Genomic DNA, 21,096 nt, shown 5'->3' on the forward strand with positions numbered 1-21,096 from the left:
GAGATAATATATTAAATATAAATAATATATTTTCTTATAAGATTAGGGATTTCAACAATACCTTTTAATAGAATATAATAAACTTGTCGTTCAAAATTCTACTATAGATACAAATATAACATTTTTATTCACATTTTGAAAATCTATGTACTATTTGACTCAGCTATGAAAAACACAAGTTGATTTAATTGAATGAATACGAGTACTCTACCACAAAATAAACAATTGCCTGGCTACGAAAGTTAAATTGTTTAATAGTTATTAGAAAATAAATTGAATCATTCCATAATTATTTTAATCTAATTAGATTGAATGTTTATATATATAAATTAATTTTCAATATAGAAAGTTTAGAAATATTGAGACATCTTTTCAACATGTTTCATTAATTATGTATTTAATTATATACAATTTTATATATAACTCATCCTTAGATATCACCAACTATTAACTAATATTCTTTAATCTTTTCGAAGTCCTAGATATATGGTAGACTTTGAAACAAAACACATGTAAGAAAGCATAACTATTGAAATTGATTTTGACAATGGTAAGTAATTTTAGTGATGGTTATTGACTTAAATGTTTATTTTTTATTAAATGATTTTTTGTTTTATATTTTTTATGAGTCAATGAGTTTGAATCAAGAACTAAACAATTAAATTATAATAGCAATTCTACAATTTTAAGCTTACTAGTAGAATTCCATATTAATTTTCTTTTTTTGATGAATAAGTGATTTTGTTAAGAATTAATCTTTGTTGACTTTCAAACATTTATAATACTTTAAATTGAAGAAGTGGAGAGCATGTTGGAAATAATTTAATAAAATATATGTTTTTAATTTTTTATCTTAAGTTAATAAATTAATTATTCATACATTTTTATAATTCAAATTTTAGAATATGTGAAAAAAAATTTTGAACATGTACTAATGTAATATTTCAATTAATACTGAAGTCTTCATATAAGGAAAAAAATCTCTTAATAAAATACTTGGGTTCACATATTCTACCTTCCACGTAGTAATGATAGACATAGTAACATCACTTATGACTATAATGATAAAAAATTGATAATTTCAAATTGTCATCTCATACCTAATTAAAATCACCTACCTACAGAGAAATTTGAGAGAAAGGCACCATATGGATACAGGAAGCATCCTCTTCTTTTCTTTACATCTCCAAATACTCACCAAGAGACTTGGAAGGAAAGCCACCATATTGATATGGGAAGCATCCTTCTCTTTTCTTTGCATTTCCAATAATGACCAAATTTAGGTACCATATGACTATTGGAAACATCAATTTTTGTTTGACCAAAAACCTTGAGACAAGCATACTCCTCTTTTCTTTGCATCTCCAAATAGTTACCAAAAAAACTTAAAGGATCTCATCTAGTAATGATAGATAGATTAATGACGCTTATGAAGAAGATGCAGATTCCAAACAAAGTAGTCCTGCAACTTTCTATTGTCTGCGTTTTAGTTATTGATTGCTATTGTTGGAAGGTTGAAGTGGTCGAAAGTGCTGTACAATCAACACCACATGAACTCCTACAACTGAAAGAAACCAACTCTGCCGGTAATTAAAATAACTTCCACCTTCCGAATGCGGGTATGACTAGTTACCTTCAAATGGACTGGCTTTGTTAGGGCAAAAATTAAGATTGTCTAGTTATTAGAATTGAGTAAAAAGAAATTTTCTACAGTATTTTACACAGTTTGAGCTCTTCAAGATATAGGGAAGATCTAAAGACATAATAAGAGTACTATTTCATAAAGTCGTTCATCGATCAGCAAACGAAAATAATATTGGATTTTTGATAATCTTAGATGCAAATTGTATTGAAAATAAGCGTGGATATTATTTCTGCCACATACCCTGTTTCCTAATATCTACTTTAGAATATTATTTTATTTTTCTGGTATGATTCATTTTATAATCTTAAATGTTTTCTAATATCTACTTCATAATATTATTAGTTCTAATTTTGACCTAATGTTTTTCTTTTGCTGTTGCTCTGTTTTAGGGATTTTTACACAAATTTAGAAATAGAAGATTAGTGATCTAGACAGTTAACAAGTTTGACGTCTTTATTTCAATCATAATCTTCCCTTCGTTGAAGGTCACTTGGATTTGGATTCAGTCCCTTATATTTCTTATATTTCTGATCTGATTCCATCTTTCTGATCTGATTCAGGGTTGGAATGTGTTTTTTTAATTAGAATTTTTTAATAAAAAATTAGAAATAGCATATTATAACTCTATAGTTGTAGGAAGACTAGAAACTAAGTATACACATCAAAATGCAGAGCTGCCATGGCAGATAGAAAGGAGACTTCTATTGATTATTCAATATCATTTCTACATACAATGCATTTGAATCACCTCTTCTTTAAAGAGGATTTCACCGATGAAAATTCAGTTAAAAAAAATTGAGACTATCTAGTATAAGTCAATTTTGCATGGTGGATGAGCGTTTTATTTTTTGCACGGTGAATGAGTGTTTTATTTTTAAATAAATAATTTTAGAGAGAAATTAACTGGTATCAATAATATTCGTATAACAGAATGAAAGGAGTTTTTATAGTCCACAATATCGTTTAACTGTTTTTTAGTCTACATATACTAACAGTAATGTGGGAGTTCCTCTTATTTCTGTGGGAGGTACCTATATGCGTTACAAAAATATGTACATACTTCATCTCTGTTAGATATAGAAAGTTTAACTGCTTAAAATCACAGCATGTATTGCTAAGAGCTAATATTTCTGATATTTGATTTTGTGGATAAATGTAGTGGTTGACCGTTTTGAATTAGAAGAATCAAAAATCCAAGGAAGAAATGGAAGTACTCTCATGACCATAGAAGTTCCCATGGTAGCTGAAGGGAAAAAGTTTGAAGATGGAAAAAATATTTCATACAATATTGTTCAATGTGCTTTGGACTTGAAAGGATCAAAAGTTCAAGGAAGAAATGGAAGTCCTTTCATGACGTTGAAAGAAGAGAAAATAAAAGTTCCCATAATATTTAGAAAGAATGGAAGTGCTTTCATCATTATTAGAGAAGATACAATAAAAATTCCAACGATATTTGGAAAGAGAAGTGTCCACATGAACATGAAAGAAAAGAGAATACAAATACCAAATATAATAGAAAAGAATGGAAGTATTTTTATTGTGGTGAATGAAGAGAGAATAAAAATGCCAACATTAATTGCAATGAAAGAAGAGAGCGTAGAAAATCAACCTGTAAATGGAAGGGCTTTACTGACTACCATTAAAGATGACATAATAATCGAAAATAAAAAGAAACTCATGGAAATAACAGTTCCGATGGTAGACGGAGAGCTGCAGTCCCAATTCAGCCTTCACACCACAGCCAACAGTAGCATCTACAGGGAGACAAAGGTAAAGTTCCACCACATTATTATTATTATTATGTAGGGGTTATTGTTGTCTGACTATTGTTTTCCTCTATAAATGAAATTTACTTATTGTTGTCTTTCAAATGTTATAGGAATCAGAATTATTAAATGGTTATTTAAGTGATGTAGTGATGGTGGTTCCTGGGAGAAGGAAGAAAGCGAGCAGGTGGACATTCCTGAAGCCACTTACTCCAGAAATGTGGTTTACAACAGCAGCAATTATGATATATACGGCACTTGTGGTCTGGCTGCTTGAACAAAAAATTAATCCTCTATCCATAATAGAGATTTTTGCACTTATTTGGTATTTTCTAATATTATATTTTATCAACTTTATGTGTAGCTCTGCAGATAGCAATTCATAAAAACGAGTTTTTTAAAATATTTATATTTTCTGTTTTTCTTTATTAAAAGAGGGGTAAAAATTTATCAAGACAAAAAGAGATACAAAAAGGAGAGTTCAGTAAGGAGATCTATCCTCATCAACAAGTTCATCAAAATCAGGAGACAAATCTGGGGGTAATTGCCCCCTATCCACAATATTTTAATTATGCGCATGATCAGAAGCCCATTTAGCCAAGCAATCAGCAGCTCCATTCCACTTCCAAGGAATGTAAGTAAAACTAACAGACTCCAAGATCTACAATAGAGAAGAGTCTGATTAACAACTGAAGCCAGGTGTCAGCTAACGTCCTCAAGTGCCTCCTTAGTTATCTAGTTCACAACCACTTGGGAGTCGGACTCACAGATAATACTGTGTCATGATGCCCTTAAACAACATTGTTCTACAACGTGTAAAATGATCAGAGCCATACCCCCATTCAACACACACTTAGCCTGAATTGTTTCATGAAGCGAGAGGGAAATCTTCCACCAAAATTGTTTGGCTCTAATCCAGACATCTTGAAAGATACACCTATTCCTTTCCAACCAAATATGCCAAAGAATAAATGAAGGACCAGCAACCCACACAGCCTGAAGAGGACAAGATTTAGTGGGGGCACTTCTCAAGTGATCCCAGAAATCAGGTAAGGAGAGAACATGCCTACAAGAACAGCCCCAAGCATTCCACCAAAAGTCCCATATCTGAACAGAAAAAGAACAATAGAAAAAAAGAAGAGAGACATACTCTATAAAAAAACAATTTAACTGTATAAAGATTTCCCTCATCTTTTACAGGAATAAAAAACAAATTAATAAAGTTCCTAAACTCCCATAAAGGATAAATGAGGCTCCCCCAAAACCACTGTCCAATCTAAACTGGTTCAATTTCCAAGCTTCAGTTAACTTTAAGTAGTACTATGATTTATCTAGTTTGTTTAAACTCTAAATGAGCTATATTTGTAACATTTTCTTCTCCGTATTTACCAAATATTTACAGGTCTGCAGCCTCGACAATGTCTTTAACTCAAAGTAAGTATTGGACTAAATATTTCTTCAAGTCTCTAAACATGTATGGACAGAGCAAAAATCATGATATAATTAAAACATATACACTACTTTGCAGATGTGAGAATCCAGAGCAGGTCAGGTCGAATTGTGATTGCAGTCTGGCTTGTTGTGATGTCCATAATTGTGACCAGCTATGCGGACAATTTCAATTCGAGGCTCAATGCACAAGAAACAAATCCGGCCATTACCATTATGAATCTGAATTCACTGTTGGCAACTGATGCTGCAGTAGGCTATCTAAAACACAATTCCAAAAGTTATTATTTGCGTGAAAATTTGCAGATAGACAAACAAAAACTGAAAGCATATACAACACCACAGCAGTGTGCGAAGGCACTTTCAAGGAGTCCAAACAGAGCAGGAGTTGTAGCCATTTTGATGAACTCTGAAGATGCTCGCCAATTCGTATCTGAGTGGCACGGCTACACAATCTACCATGTATGTTTTTGCCATTTTATCAATTTATTGATCTACAATCAATTTCATTTCATATTTTAGTTTTGAGTGATCCCTTTTCTGCAGATTTCCCTTTGGGACTTTCCAACTGATACGGAGATGCCCAAGAGTTTAGGGGTTAAGGATTTCTTGGGGTGGCTTGTAATCACAGCAATGGTATCAACATTGGCTGTAATCGTCTTCTTCTTCAATCTCCTCTACATCTTGGGAAGGGATGCAATTGCAGACAGGACAGATCAAGGCGTCGATCAGCAGCTGGAAATGTTACCCCCAAATGAGGATTCAGAAGAGCAATCCTCTGTTGAAGGAGACATATATATATATAGTGGGCAAGCAATGTTAGGAACTAATAATGTCGCTAAATCAGAGGAAAATGCATCGATCGAAGCTTCCTCAGTTTCAATGCCCCACATTGCTGACGAGTCTCATTTGATCGAAGAGCGAGATGCATAAATAGTACCTGTTTTTCAGTTTAATGGAATATTTGTATTATGGATTAGTTCTTATGATTAATGTATTACTGTTTTTGTGAGGTTTTCATTTTGGTTCAGGACTTTGGAGTCATTCATCAATTTCAGCATTGTGTTGTGTGTGTAAATATCTGGAATCTGATAGTAATATCTACTAGTGCTTGCACCCAGGCAGGGTGCAAGTATGCAGCCACTAGGGCAGGGTTCGAAATGTGGGATTAGTTGATCCGTTACATAAGATAATGGACAATGGAAACAGTTGGTTATTCGATATTTATGCAGCTTTTACCTCACATTGTAAAGTCTGTAAATACATTGGCTTTGTAAAATTTAACCTAGCACTGCACGTGTATATCTGCAGCTGTCTACAAAAATTGTGACAAACATTGTGTTACAGGTTTTCCAAAGCCACAAGTCAGCAAATGAATTAAACAAATTCATCTGTGGACATTTATTTTTGACTGAGGTATTTAAGAGCTACATTTCTTATGATGCTACTTGCCTTTCCACCAATCTTGCTCACTAACAATTAGTGATAAAAAATGTGATTTTGCCATGATGCTGTAAGACATTTCCTCTAATTGTAAATTGTGACAACATGGCAAACACTACGAAGTTAGGATATTAATAACATAAGAGATGCAGAAAGCATTAATTGTAACAACTTGGAAAACTCTAGCGAAGTTGGGCCATTTTTCTCACATGAGCACGCATGCAATTTTACTTCAAAAACTCTAGGAAGCTAGGAGATTATTCTAGCAGGGATAAAGCTTGCATGTTGCAAAGTTGAATGAAACATTTGGAAGGCAGAAAGGCTATTCTAATCAGTTTGATGTGCCAAACCATGCTATCTTAAGCAGCTTAATAAAGAAAGTGTTTTTCTAGGGAGACAGTAATACCATAAGAATGCGTTTCTAATAATTTTGATAGACAAAAGTTATAACTATACTATCATTAATCAACAAGATATGTAATGTACAGAAGAGAGAAAAAAGGGGTAACTTATTGGAGAAATTAGGATCCTACTCCACTTAAATAGTGCACTTGCTAGCTGAAATTTTTAATGGTTCGCTTCAGCTGCATTGATTATGCTAACCCCTAGCATTCATATTACTTCATTCTTATAAACCATTTAAGGTGATCTGCTGTCCTAGACCCTTGGTACTGTTTCAAATTTGAGACCGTATACTGCCTTATTCAGTTATCCTTCTTATGAAATACTCTGTTAACATCACAGTCAACTGCTATTGGTTTCAAATACTGACCTTGAAACCACAATCCCTGAATCATTTTCTACTAGAGAATGATTGAAGTGGCAGATAATTTTCTGCTAAGGTTGGTATGGCATATATCCTTCCAACTGATCAGTGACGAATCACTCATGTAATAGTGAAGTCAATTGAGTTTCATCTCCAGCGGATCTAGTACTAAGATAGTCTTTTATTCTATTAGCTGCTGATGTGAATCATGGAAGGAGCTCCACAAATAGTTCCATACCATCTTAACTTCTGGATTGACCAGAGTACATGGAATGCCACATAGACAAATCTGCCATTGAGGCATTGAATCTCCAGCCCATTCACTAGCTGATTTATGCTTTCCAGCTAAGACTTATGGAATTTTTTTGGAGCAGAAACTGTCATTGGAAGGAGGTAAGGCAGCACCACTTTGCCTTCAGGTTTTTGTGGTCCTCTATTTTTTTAATTTGAAATTATTTAATATGGACAAACAGATAAAAGTACCTGTATGGTGCATGTACCTTTTGGGTATTTTTCAGAAACACTGACAAATAGAGAAATCTGCAATTGACACATTGAATCTCCAGCGCATTCACTAGCTGATTTATAGTTTTCAGCTAAGACTTATGGAAATTTTTTGGAACAGAAACTTTCATTTGAAGGAGGTAAATACTAGGAACTGTAGCCTAAACAGAAAGCAGCATCACTTTGCCTTCAGGTTTTTTAGGTCCTGTATTTTTTTAATTTGAAATTATTTAATATGGACAAACAGATGAAAGTACTTGTATGATGCATGTACCTTTTGGATATTTTTCAGAAACGCTGACAAATAGACAAATCTGCAATTGAGGCATTGAATCTCCAGCACATTCACTAGCTGATTTATGCTTTTCAGCTAAGACTTATGGAATTTTTTTGGAGCAGAAACTGTCATTGGAAGGAGGTAAGTACTAGGAACTGTAGCCTAAACAGAAAGCAGCATCACTTTGCCTTCACGTTTTTGAGGTCCTGTATTTTTTTTTAAATTTGAAATTATTTAATATGGACAAACAGATAAAAGTACTTGTATGGTGCATGTACCTTTTGGATATTTTTCAAAAACATTGACTAGTCCAGTTTAGAAAGGATTAAAATAGTGATGCAGACAACCTCTTTTCTGCAAGATAACTACTCTGCTCTAACAGATAATGTCATCTCCCCACAATGTAGCACAAAATAATTGTCTTAAGACTTCATAATTTTCCATAACCCAGGTGGTGATTCCTCTTCATTACATCATTAATCAATAATGCTCTCAGCCAGCAAATGAATGCAAGGAATCAATCCATCATGGATGAGTAGTGATTCCTCTTAAGCACTGATTTAATTAACACCATGGTGACTAGATTTAGTTAAGTATATATTAACCTACAACATCCAATTGAGTACAGCGGTTGTTAACATGCACATACGTAAGCACAAGTTAACAAACCCAGGGTTCATAATATTAAGCAGCAATTAAAAAATGATTAAGGCAGCGATTGCTCTTCAAAGGAAATCACTAAGGATCAAACCTGAAAGGGCTTGGTTAAGAAGCCAGGGCTCAACCATTCAAAAGGGACGGCAACTTCCAAATGGCTGCCTTTCTTCAAAGAGGCATAAAGGTATAAGACGTAGAAGACCATGAAGGGAGGGGGGATTAAAACAATAGAAGCAGATTGGTACTCATCAAGGAGACCAAGTAATCATTCCAAGTCAAGCATTTACATCAATCCAATCTGCTTGGGCACTCATCCAAAGAGCAGTTGTCGACGTCCAAAGAGGGAATCATCATCAATTCAGATTTGTCTAAATTGAAACAGCAGATTGGAAGCCTATACTATTTAACCTGCAATATCTTATATTCTACAATTACAGTAGTATGAAATAGTGGAATCAATAATTGTTGTGTGAAAATGTGAAATGCATATTTAAAATCAATCATCTATCAACAAACCGGCAAGCAGTCATGTAGAGAAGAGGAGGAAATGCAAGAAAGGGGAGCAGATATGAGATCACTATCAAAGTAGACCACCCTATGGTGGATGTCCAATGTTCCTATGACATGGGGCCAAGAGGGTAAGTCTCTGCTCTCAAGCTTAGATAGGAGGATTTTTGGACACCCTATTACAAGGAAGCTCCCTTAACAACTCTGTGGAATTATATAGAGTATGATTTCTGGGTAGAACAATCCTAAATTTATTCTTATGCTATTACAAAGAACACTAATTGAAGAACAGAGTCAGATTATTGTCTTCTTTGTTGTGATAAGGTTCACTATTGTCAATTGATGTCTATGAAACAAGAAAAATACTCTCAGCTCAAAATATGATTAAGAAGATTAAACTGGAAGTATGCATTTGATCGTTGATAAATCATCACATAATTTAATGTGATAGACAAACAAATCTGACATGATTTTTAGAATTTACTCTAAACTCGGTATAGATTGTGCCACATCTATCCACTTTAACTACTGCGGCTATTATGTTGACAGCTCATGCTTCAGCAAAGAAAAGAAAAACAGGCATCTCTTTGAGGAAGATTTATGGCTTACAGTTGTAAATATTGATGCAGCTTTAACCTTTAGAGGACTGTATGATCAGGATGTTAAAGTGAAAGCATTGCTACAATGATACATACATCCACAGGTTGGAATGGTGAATGGTAAGGTCTAGGTCCCTAGAAGCTCAAAAACCAGACAAAAAGCAATTTATGCATGATCACATGGTGGTTTGGTAACACAACCCCCCTGTACTTCTATTTTCTTTTACATTTCCAATTTTTTGGAAATCGATAGCAGCTTAAAGGGCCTGCATATTGTGAGCTTGGAGGTCCTAAACATCACCTCCAGATTCTAGAGGTTGCCGATGCAATTACCGGTTAATGACCAAGAGTATTATTCTATGTTTGTCTGACCAATTACACCTCAGCTACAAGCACGGAAAAGTAGTCAATGATCATCTTATTAGAGCATTACGGAATTTGTGGAACAATTAACCACTGGTCATAATGATGCAATTCTGAAGACAATTACATAAGACTTTTATTGGAAATAAATCTGTTAGTGGATGTCAATCTGTTATCTTAAGAGAAATGATACCCAAAGATGTCAAATTTAAATTTGCAGGTTTCATTTGTAAATTGTTCAATATTGTCTATACCGCTTACACTTAAACCCTCAATCATGTGGGGGGATTCAATGAAATTGGTGGGATACTGGTGAGAACATAAAAACAGTACCCAATCGAAAATTGTTAGGGCAACTGAGAAATGTCTCTAACAGCAAAAGAAAAAGAGAAAAAATTCAGACAATCCACACATTCGTAGTATAAATGCAACAAGGGAATCTGGAAGCATGTAGAACGCATCCTGTGCAGCCATGATAGTCACAGAACGAGAATGAGAAGATGCCAAAGAAGGGAGAAAAAAGACTTGACTGTAAAAAACCAGTGTTGAATATGTGGGACTCCACATTTAGTCACCTCCGTATGTAGAGGACATATTTAAAGAATGGAATATAAATAGTATTGGGCAATTTTTATAGCATTCGTAGATATCTTGTATATGTCCAAAATTATCAATCATTATGTTACCTGGATATTTTACTGTGAGAGCTAGTTAAATTGATTCTGGGGAGAGGGAGAGAGGTTAATTCCCAACTATTCAAAACTACCTCTCTCCCCGAACTTTTCTCTCTGCCTGTACTAAAACCTTCTCTCTCCTCATACTTTTCTCTCTCCACGTACTAAAACTACCTCTCTCTACGCACTAAAATCATCTCTCACTATGTACTAAAACCTTTTTGTAGGTTAAGGTTAGGAAGTTCGTGTTTGAATTCGATTTTCTCCTAAAACTTTTTGCCCTAATCCTAACTAAAACTGTTGAACGCGAACTCCAACTTTTAAGTAACCACCTATTGGCAATGAGAGGTAATAGAAGAGTTGGAAGAGATATGAGAACTGGCACCACATTTTCACCAACGATTTCACCACTCCATACGAGTTTAAAGGTGACTAAACATGTCATGGAGCCGTGCCATTACCCACACACATCAATGTAAGCTCAAACAAGGTGTGTGAACTGTTGCAAGCATATACAAAGAATGTAAACTGTCAAGAAAACCTTTCTCTTCTCATTTCTCCAGCCTGCTACATCTAATGGAAGTCAATGTGGGGATTTTGAATTTGTAGAAGAAGACAGGTGAACCACAACTCCAACCTCCAGTCTCACTGTGAACAGATGAAAGTTTCAAAGCCTTCAGTGAGGGAGTTTGAAGGTCTCAAGTGGCACAAGCAATGACTCCAGCCCCATCTGCAGCCCATGGTATTCATATTAAAAAAAATGATAAGACACGAAAACTGTTTGATAGAATGTTCCAATCGAATGAGCCAAAAACCATAATGTGAACTATCTAACAGGATACTCCAGGGATAAAAGTTCCTAGAGAATATTGATGGGCAAGTTTGAAGTTTTGAGAAGCATGCGAGTATCCTACTTGCACCTCCCAATCTGTAGGATAATTACATTGGTCTGAGGAGATTGGTAAGACATTCTTACCGAATTTGGTATCCCACGCGAGTTCAAAGGAATTAAATCATCGGCCTGATGCTTGGTAATATTCAATGTAATAGAGATCATCATAATAATGGTCTCTTTCCAGCCCAAGTGGATTACATAGTTGCGGAAAAACTGATATCTCTATTCTACATTGATCTACACATATCATTCAGCCCCATAGCACATTCGATGGTCTTACATGATTAATTCTCAATGACTTGGATAATCTGTGTAAGGATGGTCTTTTAATGCCAATATGATGAAGCAAACATCCTGCATCATATTCAACTGCTCAAGCCAGACAAGGCGTGTAAACTATTTGACATAATTATCTCAACCCAATGTAGCCGCAGGCAAGGCGCGTGAGCCATCTGATCAAAGGTCCTCCCCACAAATCTGCAGCTTTGACAGAACTTAGCCAAGACATGTGAGCTGTCTGGTAATAATTCTCTAGCAAGAAAGGTACCCACAAATTGTTTGATCAAATGCCACCCAGTGAAAAGTAGCAGTAATGATATTCAGTGTTTGAATGATTAAATGATAATCATTTGCATGAGAGGGGGATTGGAAAATGTAGGAAGATGGGACATCCAATCTTTGAAGTAACCTTGTGGAAGAATAGATGGAGGTATCCGCACATAGTAAAGGTGAATCACGATGTAATCATGCCAAATATTTGACAGAATGTTCAACCTAGTTTAGACATCAACTAGATCATAAAATGAAGTGAGAACCAATGGAATGATAGGCCGCACATACTTGGTGATGAAACATACATTTTGATCCAAAGCTACCTTCCAAATGAGCTTCCTGATATGACACTATGAAGAGTGAGTTAATAAGTGTTGAATATGAACTATGGAAAGCGTACAGGACTATTCAAAACAATAATTGTCATGGGGGAGTTGTGTGGTCTCCATAAAGATATTTTATGTAAACACCATGTATGAACATATATTCATGGCATATAGTTTGGAAGGAAGCATTGAAGCGGTCTTATGAGTTAAAACTTTTTCCACCCTCAATGCATGATAAATGGATGCAAATAATGATCCATCGGCCACATCAGATATCATTCTCCTTATATGTAAAATGACAAGTTCAAATGAAAGTTAGCAATTGTGTGAGAAGATCGTGGAATTACTAAATGTAATGATATACCATCATATTCAAAACTAGAAACCCGAAGGCTCAAATTTGAATGCAACAAAGTTATTAGAGCATGTGTACAGTGGAAAGATGGGAGCTTCGAAACTGGAACAATCTAACTGTCGAAGAACCCAATTATCACAGATAGAGAAAAGATGCCAAATTCTTTTTGCAGACATGACTACCACATAGTGCATTCAAATATTCAAGTGGTGAAATAAGAAGCTGGTGAAGATAGAAGGCTACCTCTACAAAACCAATCACGTGAATATTTTTAAAATTGCATATTTCAAGTTCGTGACTTGTGTAACTTATTGTGACTCGTAAGTTAAGATTTTCACTTTTGTTTTGTGAAAATTGGAGTTGGTTGGAAAAGAGATCAATATCCTCCAACCCTAACTTTTTGAGTGGTTACGAACCCGAAAAGTTAGTTAAGCTAGAATGACTATAAATTTCTGAATCTCATTGTAATAAGGGACTTTTTGGAATTTGGAAGAAGGGAACAGTTATGTTTTTGATGATAAAACAATTTTTGGAAAGTATGTACAGAGGTTGTCTTTGTAATCAGTTTCTTCTTATGTTCTTGGTGCAAGGAAATAAAGGAAAGTGCATTTTGTATTCTCTTTTCTTCAAAGTCTAAACTGTTTGGGTGTTGATTCTGGTTGTAATTAAATGGTGTAGATGTTAGTGAATCATCAAATCATCACTAAGCTAATGCTAGCCTTCAAGCGTAGTTCTTGATCGTTCTTATTAGCAGTTTAAGTTATTCAAGAAAGCTATGAAGTCGTGTGGTGCATTCGTCATCAATAGCTTTCTCTCTACCTTTCAAAGTTTTAATTCATTTATGTTTAAAAAATCAAATACACCCATCATGTGAGGGAGCTGCCGCTCTCAAACGCAAAGGAAGATTGTAATCTGGTAATGATCGGTTTCAATCTCTCCAACTGCTGGCACAGTTGTCATTGTTCAAAGGGCGAACAGGGTCAGTGTCAGAAGTAACTATCACAGTGACAAATCTGTTTAGCAACACATTAATAATCCAACAAATGTGTGTCCCTGTTGAATAATCAGCAGATTGTTTGGGTGTAGATCAATAGGGATTTTGATCTTTTAAGGTTAGTAAACATGTAGTGATTCCTTCGGCATTTGGAACAAAGGAAAAGGATTGTTGATCCTTTACTATTTATGGGGCAGGGGCAGTTCTTCCTATCACATGGTACAACTTTCATAATCTGCCACTATTCATTAGGCTGTAGGAAATTGAATATGTAAATCACCCTTCCTTTGTCTTTCTTTTTAAATTCTATATTACTCAAACAAGATATAAATACCATGTCCTTCTTCAGATTCAAATTAGCATTCTCAATACTATGCACATGCATACTCCATTAGGCCCTACGATCTAATAATCATATAATTTTGCAAAAAATTCTTTACATACAAGCTTACAAAATATGATGAAATTTGAACCCCAAACCTCCATCTAACTTCACAATATTAAAAATACATGATAGACACCCATATTTCTTACAAGAGACAGTAATGATTTTTTCAGATACATAAAGAAGGGATTAAAATTCTAAGCATCAAATATGCTCAAAAATTATTGAATCATTAAAAGATTTGTAGAATATTTGATCTAACAATTTTTAACCTCCTTTGCATTGCAATCATCCCAAGCAATCCCACGGATTTATAGGGAAAATAGGGCAATATATTTCATGGCATTATGGCTTAATCGAATAATAAAATAAAAGAATCCAGTTATTCATTGATATAATCAACTGGCAGATTAAACTGAAGAATCCAGGCATTCATTCATATTGGAGCCAGAATATAATCAATTGGCATAGAAAATATCAATGAAAAGCCGGCTGAGTATGACGTGCAATCATAAGAGACAAATGACATGAATTTATTCTGTTATATCATCGAAAGTCTGATTTGCTTTTGCCAAATAGATAAGTCTGCCCGAATAAATTTAGCTATCGTTTTAATTATGTTTTTAACCATACTCTGATTTGGGTTGCGGTGACAGAGAATTCATACAATGCAACATCTTAAACGTTAGGGTTTTGTTTTTCATGTTTGGCTTGGATTTTTGTTTGCAGCCTCCTATGGTTTCTTAATTCACACCCAATAACAAAGGAGAATATCTTCCGCTCGACCTACCTATAACCAAATCGCCATTATCGACAGCAGCATCCAAACAATGAATTAGATACCCTAAATTTTACTGTACAACGACCCCAGAAAAATATTTCAGTATACAGGAATGGCATATTACCAAGGTAGTAGTGCATAACTTTTGTCGGGAACCTAGACCCGTTATCCAACCCCTTCCTGTCTGCCTCTGCTGCCGTCTATTGATAACTCCAAACAACAGTGCAAGCAATCAGAAATAATACTCCAAAACACCAATAGTTCAAACACAAGAGAGAGAAATGACAAACATACCCATCAATCTCAATCTGTAGCAAACGAGCGACCCCTTACCGTAGCACCAACACTGACCGAATTTATAGGAGCCGTTAGCCGTTCATACACAGTACCTGCAGAGGAGGTGACTATGTGTATAAAGTCACGTAATCCAGCATCTGTCCTAACCGCAAACCCGTGGCCTCCATCCGTCTGCAAATCAAATGTCTATGGTGACACCCGTGGCCCCTCCATCGCTGTTGGAAACAGCTTTCTGTCGACACTGTTGCAACCAGGACTCTAGCATGGACATCCCGGCAGTGGTAGCAAATGTCCGGCACCCGTAACAAGCAGCGACCCAGGCAGAATTTCCCTGTGCGCCCAGGTGAAAGCCTATCGGCTAAATATATTTGAAGTGTTGTGAAAAATCTTTCATTTACCAATTTATGAGTTAAAGGTCTACATTTCACATACTTGAACATTATATATATATATATATATTTTTTATATGATTAAAAAAATTCTAGTGACTGTTTATGAAATATAATTTTAATATTATACAATTGATTTTATCTGACTCTATATCAATATTAAAAATAATTAGATTTTAAATTAAAAATAAATATTTCACTATTAAAGTAGTTCAATCTATTATTTTTTCACAATCTATCAATTGATAACTTCAAGCTTTTGAATTCTATTGTGTTATTCTTTTAGCATTAACATTTTAGACTATACTTTGCACTTCTTCATCTTAATGATGAATTATAGAAAATAATCTGAAACATTGACCGAAAAAATAACACAAACATAAGACTATCTATTATATTAATTTATTCATTTAAAATAAGATATCTCCTTACTACCCTACAGGTGTCTCCCCTGACAACTTTCAACTCTTCACTTTATTCTCTAGAATAAAAGCAAACTCTTCCACAGGATCTTGCTAGCATTATATAATGCTATATTTAACATTACTACAATTTTAGATTTGCCTTTCAGCCAAGGAGAAAATCTTTCAATTCCAAAACTGACAAGGAATTGCAAAGGGAGCGTTTCGAGTTTAGCTTATAAAAGAATTATATGAAATTTATAAAAAGATTAAGACGCTTGTTTTACTAAATTTTCTACATTTGCAAATAAAACAAGGTGAGAAAAATAAGCAGCTTTCGAGGTACCCAAAAAAAGGGCGCGTCCAAACACGGTTCATAAATATGCCCTGTTTCATTATTTAGATGAGCAAATCAAATTTGGATCTTTATAGCTTGAAAGAACATGATGGATAGCAGAGTGGACTTCTCTGCATTGGCAAAGCAATATTTCAACCCCAAACTCATTGACCAGATGAATTTAGACCAGTTATTATTCTGCCACAATAAATACATTGAAAAAAGGGAACAAGTGGTGAATGCAATTGAAAGAATTAATGAAGCCCGGGAACAAAGAGGACAGAAAAAACAAGGCAAAAGAATACTGGTGAATAACAACGTAGATGATGAAGAAGAACAGCCAAAGCGCAAAAGAGGAAGACCGCGCAAATTTAATAATAATAATAATATTCCCCTGGATCGACCAACAGTCGGTGGGAAAAGAGCCATTGAGAGAATTAGAAGAGCAACAGATTTTGAAGACAAAAGAAGAAAGAAGAAATTACTAGACGATCTTGAGGAAGCCATTCATTCAGCAGGGAATGTAGCAAAGGTGAACTTGTTGAAGGATTTGGGTATAAATTATGAAGAAGGGCGGCCTGCTCATGATATTTTATTTGATTTTCTGAATGAGGAGAAGCTGAAGAGGGTGAATAGGTTTGTGAAGGATTATAAATATCGAACAAGTAAAGTTGCAAGGGAGGTGGAAACAACAACAACAACAACAAAGAGGAGGAACTGGAAATATGACGTTGGCATTCGCGTGATCAGCACTGAATTGCAGGATTTCATGGCCACCTCCTCTTCAGACTCAGACTATCATTCTCCTGCCACTTAAATTCTAAAATTGCCACCTAGGACTTTCACTTAATCGAATTGTTGTGTTAAGGATTACTACGCATAATTGTGGTGCTATTGATTTTTTTAGACTTTCAAACTTCTTTTCTAATTAATCAATTTTTAGAAATATTATGTTAAGACTTGTAGAAATGAACAAATATAAAGCATGGTACGCATTAAGTATAATATCTTATTTAAAAATCTACATCCTATTTTGTAATATGATCATTATGAAATTTCTAAGTAGTACTGGAGTAGTACTGGGATGGGTGACCTCCTGGGAAGTCCCAGTGCTTCACCCCTGTGAGCATCACCTAGATCCAATGAGTGCTAAGTGTTCCATTTATTCTCATGAGAGATGGATTCATGTTGAATCACTACTCATGAAACATGGGTCATCGAGTTTGACTCAAAAATCACACAGTTAAATCCTGATATTCACATCACAATTTCACTAGTTGTGGAAATCATCTCCTACTTATTATGAAATTTGTTTATATAATTCTATTTTCATTATTTTCTATAGTTTTAATTATTAGAATAAAAATTAAGTTTGACAAAAATAAATTAATTTTAATTACTAAATATTTTTAGTATAGGAATCAAGTCATAGTATGTGATGTTCAAATGATCAAAACGAAAAAAAAACTTTACAATTAGATCAAAAAAACAACATTTAGCATTTATCATATATAGCTTACTAAATCAATGATGGTGGCATTTCCACAAGACCACATTATCTCATTGGCATTCTATAAATTGCTAACCAACTGCTAAATAAATGTTGACCATATTAGACATGTCTGTAAAATGTTAGACACTTAGAATCTGACTGAATGCCTCAAATAGATGCAGCCAATCTCAATTAGTGCCAGTGATTGGAGGATAATGTGTAAAGCCAAACTTCACTACCTATGCTTGCAACCTCCATGCCTAAAAATTGTCCCTATCATAATATGTATTAATTTCATAGAATATATTGTGTAACTATTAGATGTTACATTTGTTTAACAATGAATAGATTTATAAATGGATATTTTGTTTATCTTAAATGTGTACATCATTATGTATACTAAAATCATATGTATATTTTCTTAACATATATTTATTTGAAATAATTATAATGTGAGATTAATATCTTGATTTCATTTAGTTATTTGTTAGAGTAGGTCAGACTAATTATTTGTGTACTTATGATATAGCTGTATTTCTACTTTGAATTCTATCTTTTTTTAATTTTAATTTTAATATTTACTTATGATATTTTTAAGGAAATTTCTATGAATTTGACAATTTTCACGTCAATATCTGTCTATTCATTTAACAGAGCTAATCAATTAGAAGGTACATTATGAACTCTAACATGATCATATATCTTACAATCTCTATGACTGAAAAAATATCAAATAAAAATACATTTGACTAATTTTATATTAATTTTCAGTCAGTCTATTTTCTTTTGCAATGAAATATCAAATGCAGTCAAAAATAAAGATTTTTAATTTTTAAAAATTTTATTAGACTTTAATTTTAAAATATATATAGAAATATACTATTGAAGAATAATTTTTTTGTTACACTATTTAAACAAACTAAAACTTAAAAATATTAATTAAACTAAAATATTATGATAAATGAAAAACCTCTCTTTAGAACCTTGCTGGAAAAAAAAAAGGAAAAAGAGATTGCTTTTTCCTTATAACCTCAACGTAATGCCAAAAAAAAAAAACCAAATGAGAGACCGTACTCATTGTAGCTCTCCTTCAATTAACAAATAAAAGCTCCAATACACATCTTCGGCCTCAAACATCACACACTAAGGAAGGAATTAAGCTTGAAAAAGTAAGTCAAACTTTGACTATTTAACACTTTTACACTAGGAATGAAGCCTTAATGTGTGATGCTTAAGCCGTTCGCACATCTTCACATAAAACTTTACAGAAATAGATTTACATTTGACATTGATCAGTAACAATCTAATGAAAACTTACACTAACCGTACAACTAACTGCCAAGACTCTTCATCTGAAACAGTTTTCTGTTAAACTCCATTGTCATCAAACACTGCCTGCAATCTTTTTATATCCTCAAACATAGGGAAATTAACAAGCAGGTCACTACATTATCATTTTTTTAAGAATGGCCAGCGATGGTATATAAACTAATTATAAAGAGGGTCTGAAACCGTTGCCATGAATTTACACACTTGTGAAACATACCAAAACAAAATACAAAAAAATAATATCATGCATTTCAAATGTGTGAAAAATCTAACTATTGCAGTCACTGATTATTAATCTCCTATCGTAAACGATTATTAAACTGCTGAAAACAAGCAACTTCACTTATATATACGGAAAGAAATGCACAACACAATGAACACAATATTTTCGGACAAATTGTCCCTGGAAAAAACCCCTAAGGAAAAATCAGTTCTATAGATGAGAAATTATATTAAACTTCAGCAAATCAAGAGATACAAAATTCCTTGCCTCTTATTGGCAGAACTTCGACAACCTAATTTCTCCCGCTGATATTCCCCACTATTATCCCCACGCTAACACTCCGCCCTTGCTAACACTGCAAGACTGTTTCCTAACACTGCAAACATTTCTCCAAAACTTCATGTTCTCCAAATGCCCCCCTGACCTCCTTTTATATTACTCATGTTGGTAAACCAACGACCGAAATTAAATCAAATCAACGGCTGAGATTAAGACAACTCGACAACCAATAATAGAATTGGTTGCAAGGTGTCCAAAAGGAAATCACTAAAATTAGTAAATAATTATCCTTGCAATAACCATTTACTAATTCTCGGCAAGTGGACAAACAGCTGTTCAAACTACCCATAACTAATGCTGCTATACATAGATAAGGACGAACAGCTGTCCAAGCTACCCATAAATACTACGCTAAATTTTTGGATCAGAAATAACAGCTGTCCAACTAACAATAATTAACAAAATGGAAAAAGAAGAAGAATAATTCAAATTCAAAATTCAAGATTTGAGCATGTTTGTAATACACAAACAATAATACGCAAAGAATGAGAAGGATTTGAACAAGAAAGTATGTTGACAGAATCTTGGAAAATCCGTAAAATCTTCTCTTCTAATTTTGTTTACATGAAATCTGTTGAAAGAAAAAGACTGAAGGTAGTATCTTATTTTATCTTCTAACCAGTACCAGAAGAAACAGAAAAAATACTACAAATCTTCTTTGAATGAATGCCACAAATCTTGAAGATATCCCAGAGGATACATAAAACCGGTGTAGAGACAATTTACGGCTAAACATGAGCTAGACCAAGATTATTATTCCATGTATTATGCAGTTATTCACAAGTGCCATTTGGGCCCTGATTCAACGAATTTGATTGTCTTACATGAAAATAAGGCTGCAAACACACATAATTCGTTGAAGCATTTTTTCTTAATCCGTTGGAGGATCGTCTTTCCCTTTGCCATTGCCATTGCCTGCACTGTTCTCAGAATCTGATTCTTCTTCTTTGGGCGCATCATCATTATCATCGTCATCTAGTACATCTGCAGGTCCTTTCCCTTTCCCTTCCGTACTGGAGCACACTGATCCAACTGTTACACAAGCTTTCTTATTCAAACTGATCATATTCCTCATCATGCGCCTGTTCCTGCGTATTGCCATGCGCCTGTGCCTGCGCATGGCACGCACTGTTCGTATTGCAACATTCTGTCTAGCAACATTATTTCCAAGAGGAGCACCATTCTTTGTAATGCTACCATTCTCATTCTGAACAAGGTTGCTATTGTTCGTAGAACCACCATTCATTGCAAAATCACCACCATTGACCCCGTTTTCTATAGACCCACCATTCTCAAGAACCTGATCACCATTTTGAAATGAAATACCATTACCATTGGCCCCATTTTGAAA

The 21,096-nt window shown here is 34.3% G+C and overlaps 1 protein-coding gene and 1 long non-coding RNA gene across 3 annotated transcripts; one reads left to right on the forward strand and one right to left on the reverse strand.

Annotated features, from left to right (window-relative positions):
- Positions 1 to 1,386: 1,386 nt before the first annotated feature.
- Positions 1,387 to 6,307, forward strand: LOC149564722 (uncharacterized). The gene is made up of 6 exons (XM_089818274.1): positions 1,387 to 1,586; positions 2,805 to 3,415; positions 3,525 to 3,736; positions 4,814 to 4,845; positions 4,940 to 5,322; positions 5,407 to 6,307. The coding sequence occupies exons 1-6, from the start codon at positions 1,406 to 1,408 to the stop codon at positions 5,791 to 5,793; spliced, it is 1,806 nt and encodes a 601-aa protein (XP_089674400.1). The 5' UTR covers positions 1,387 to 1,405; the 3' UTR covers positions 5,794 to 6,307.
- An 8,214-nt stretch (positions 6,308 to 14,521) lies between these two features.
- On the reverse strand, positions 14,522 to 15,646 carry LOC149564723 (uncharacterized). 2 transcript variants are annotated; one of them, XR_016361902.1, is made up of 3 exons: positions 15,233 to 15,646; positions 15,063 to 15,138; positions 14,522 to 14,947 (listed from the first exon to the last, which is right to left on the reverse strand). It is a non-coding gene; the product is annotated as an uncharacterized LOC149564723 (long non-coding RNA). The 2 variants fall into 2 exon arrangements; XR_016361901.1 differs by lacking the exon at positions 15,233 to 15,646 and having other exon boundaries at positions 15,063 to 15,223.
- Between the last annotated feature and the right edge of the window lie 5,450 nt (positions 15,647 to 21,096).

The sequence above is a fragment of the Cupressus sempervirens genome, chromosome 3 (genome assembly GCF_028749045.1).
Source record: "Cupressus sempervirens isolate cs-2001-9-10 chromosome 3, ASM2874904v1, whole genome shotgun sequence".
Lineage (NCBI taxonomy): Eukaryota > Viridiplantae > Streptophyta > Pinopsida > Cupressales > Cupressaceae > Cupressus > Cupressus sempervirens.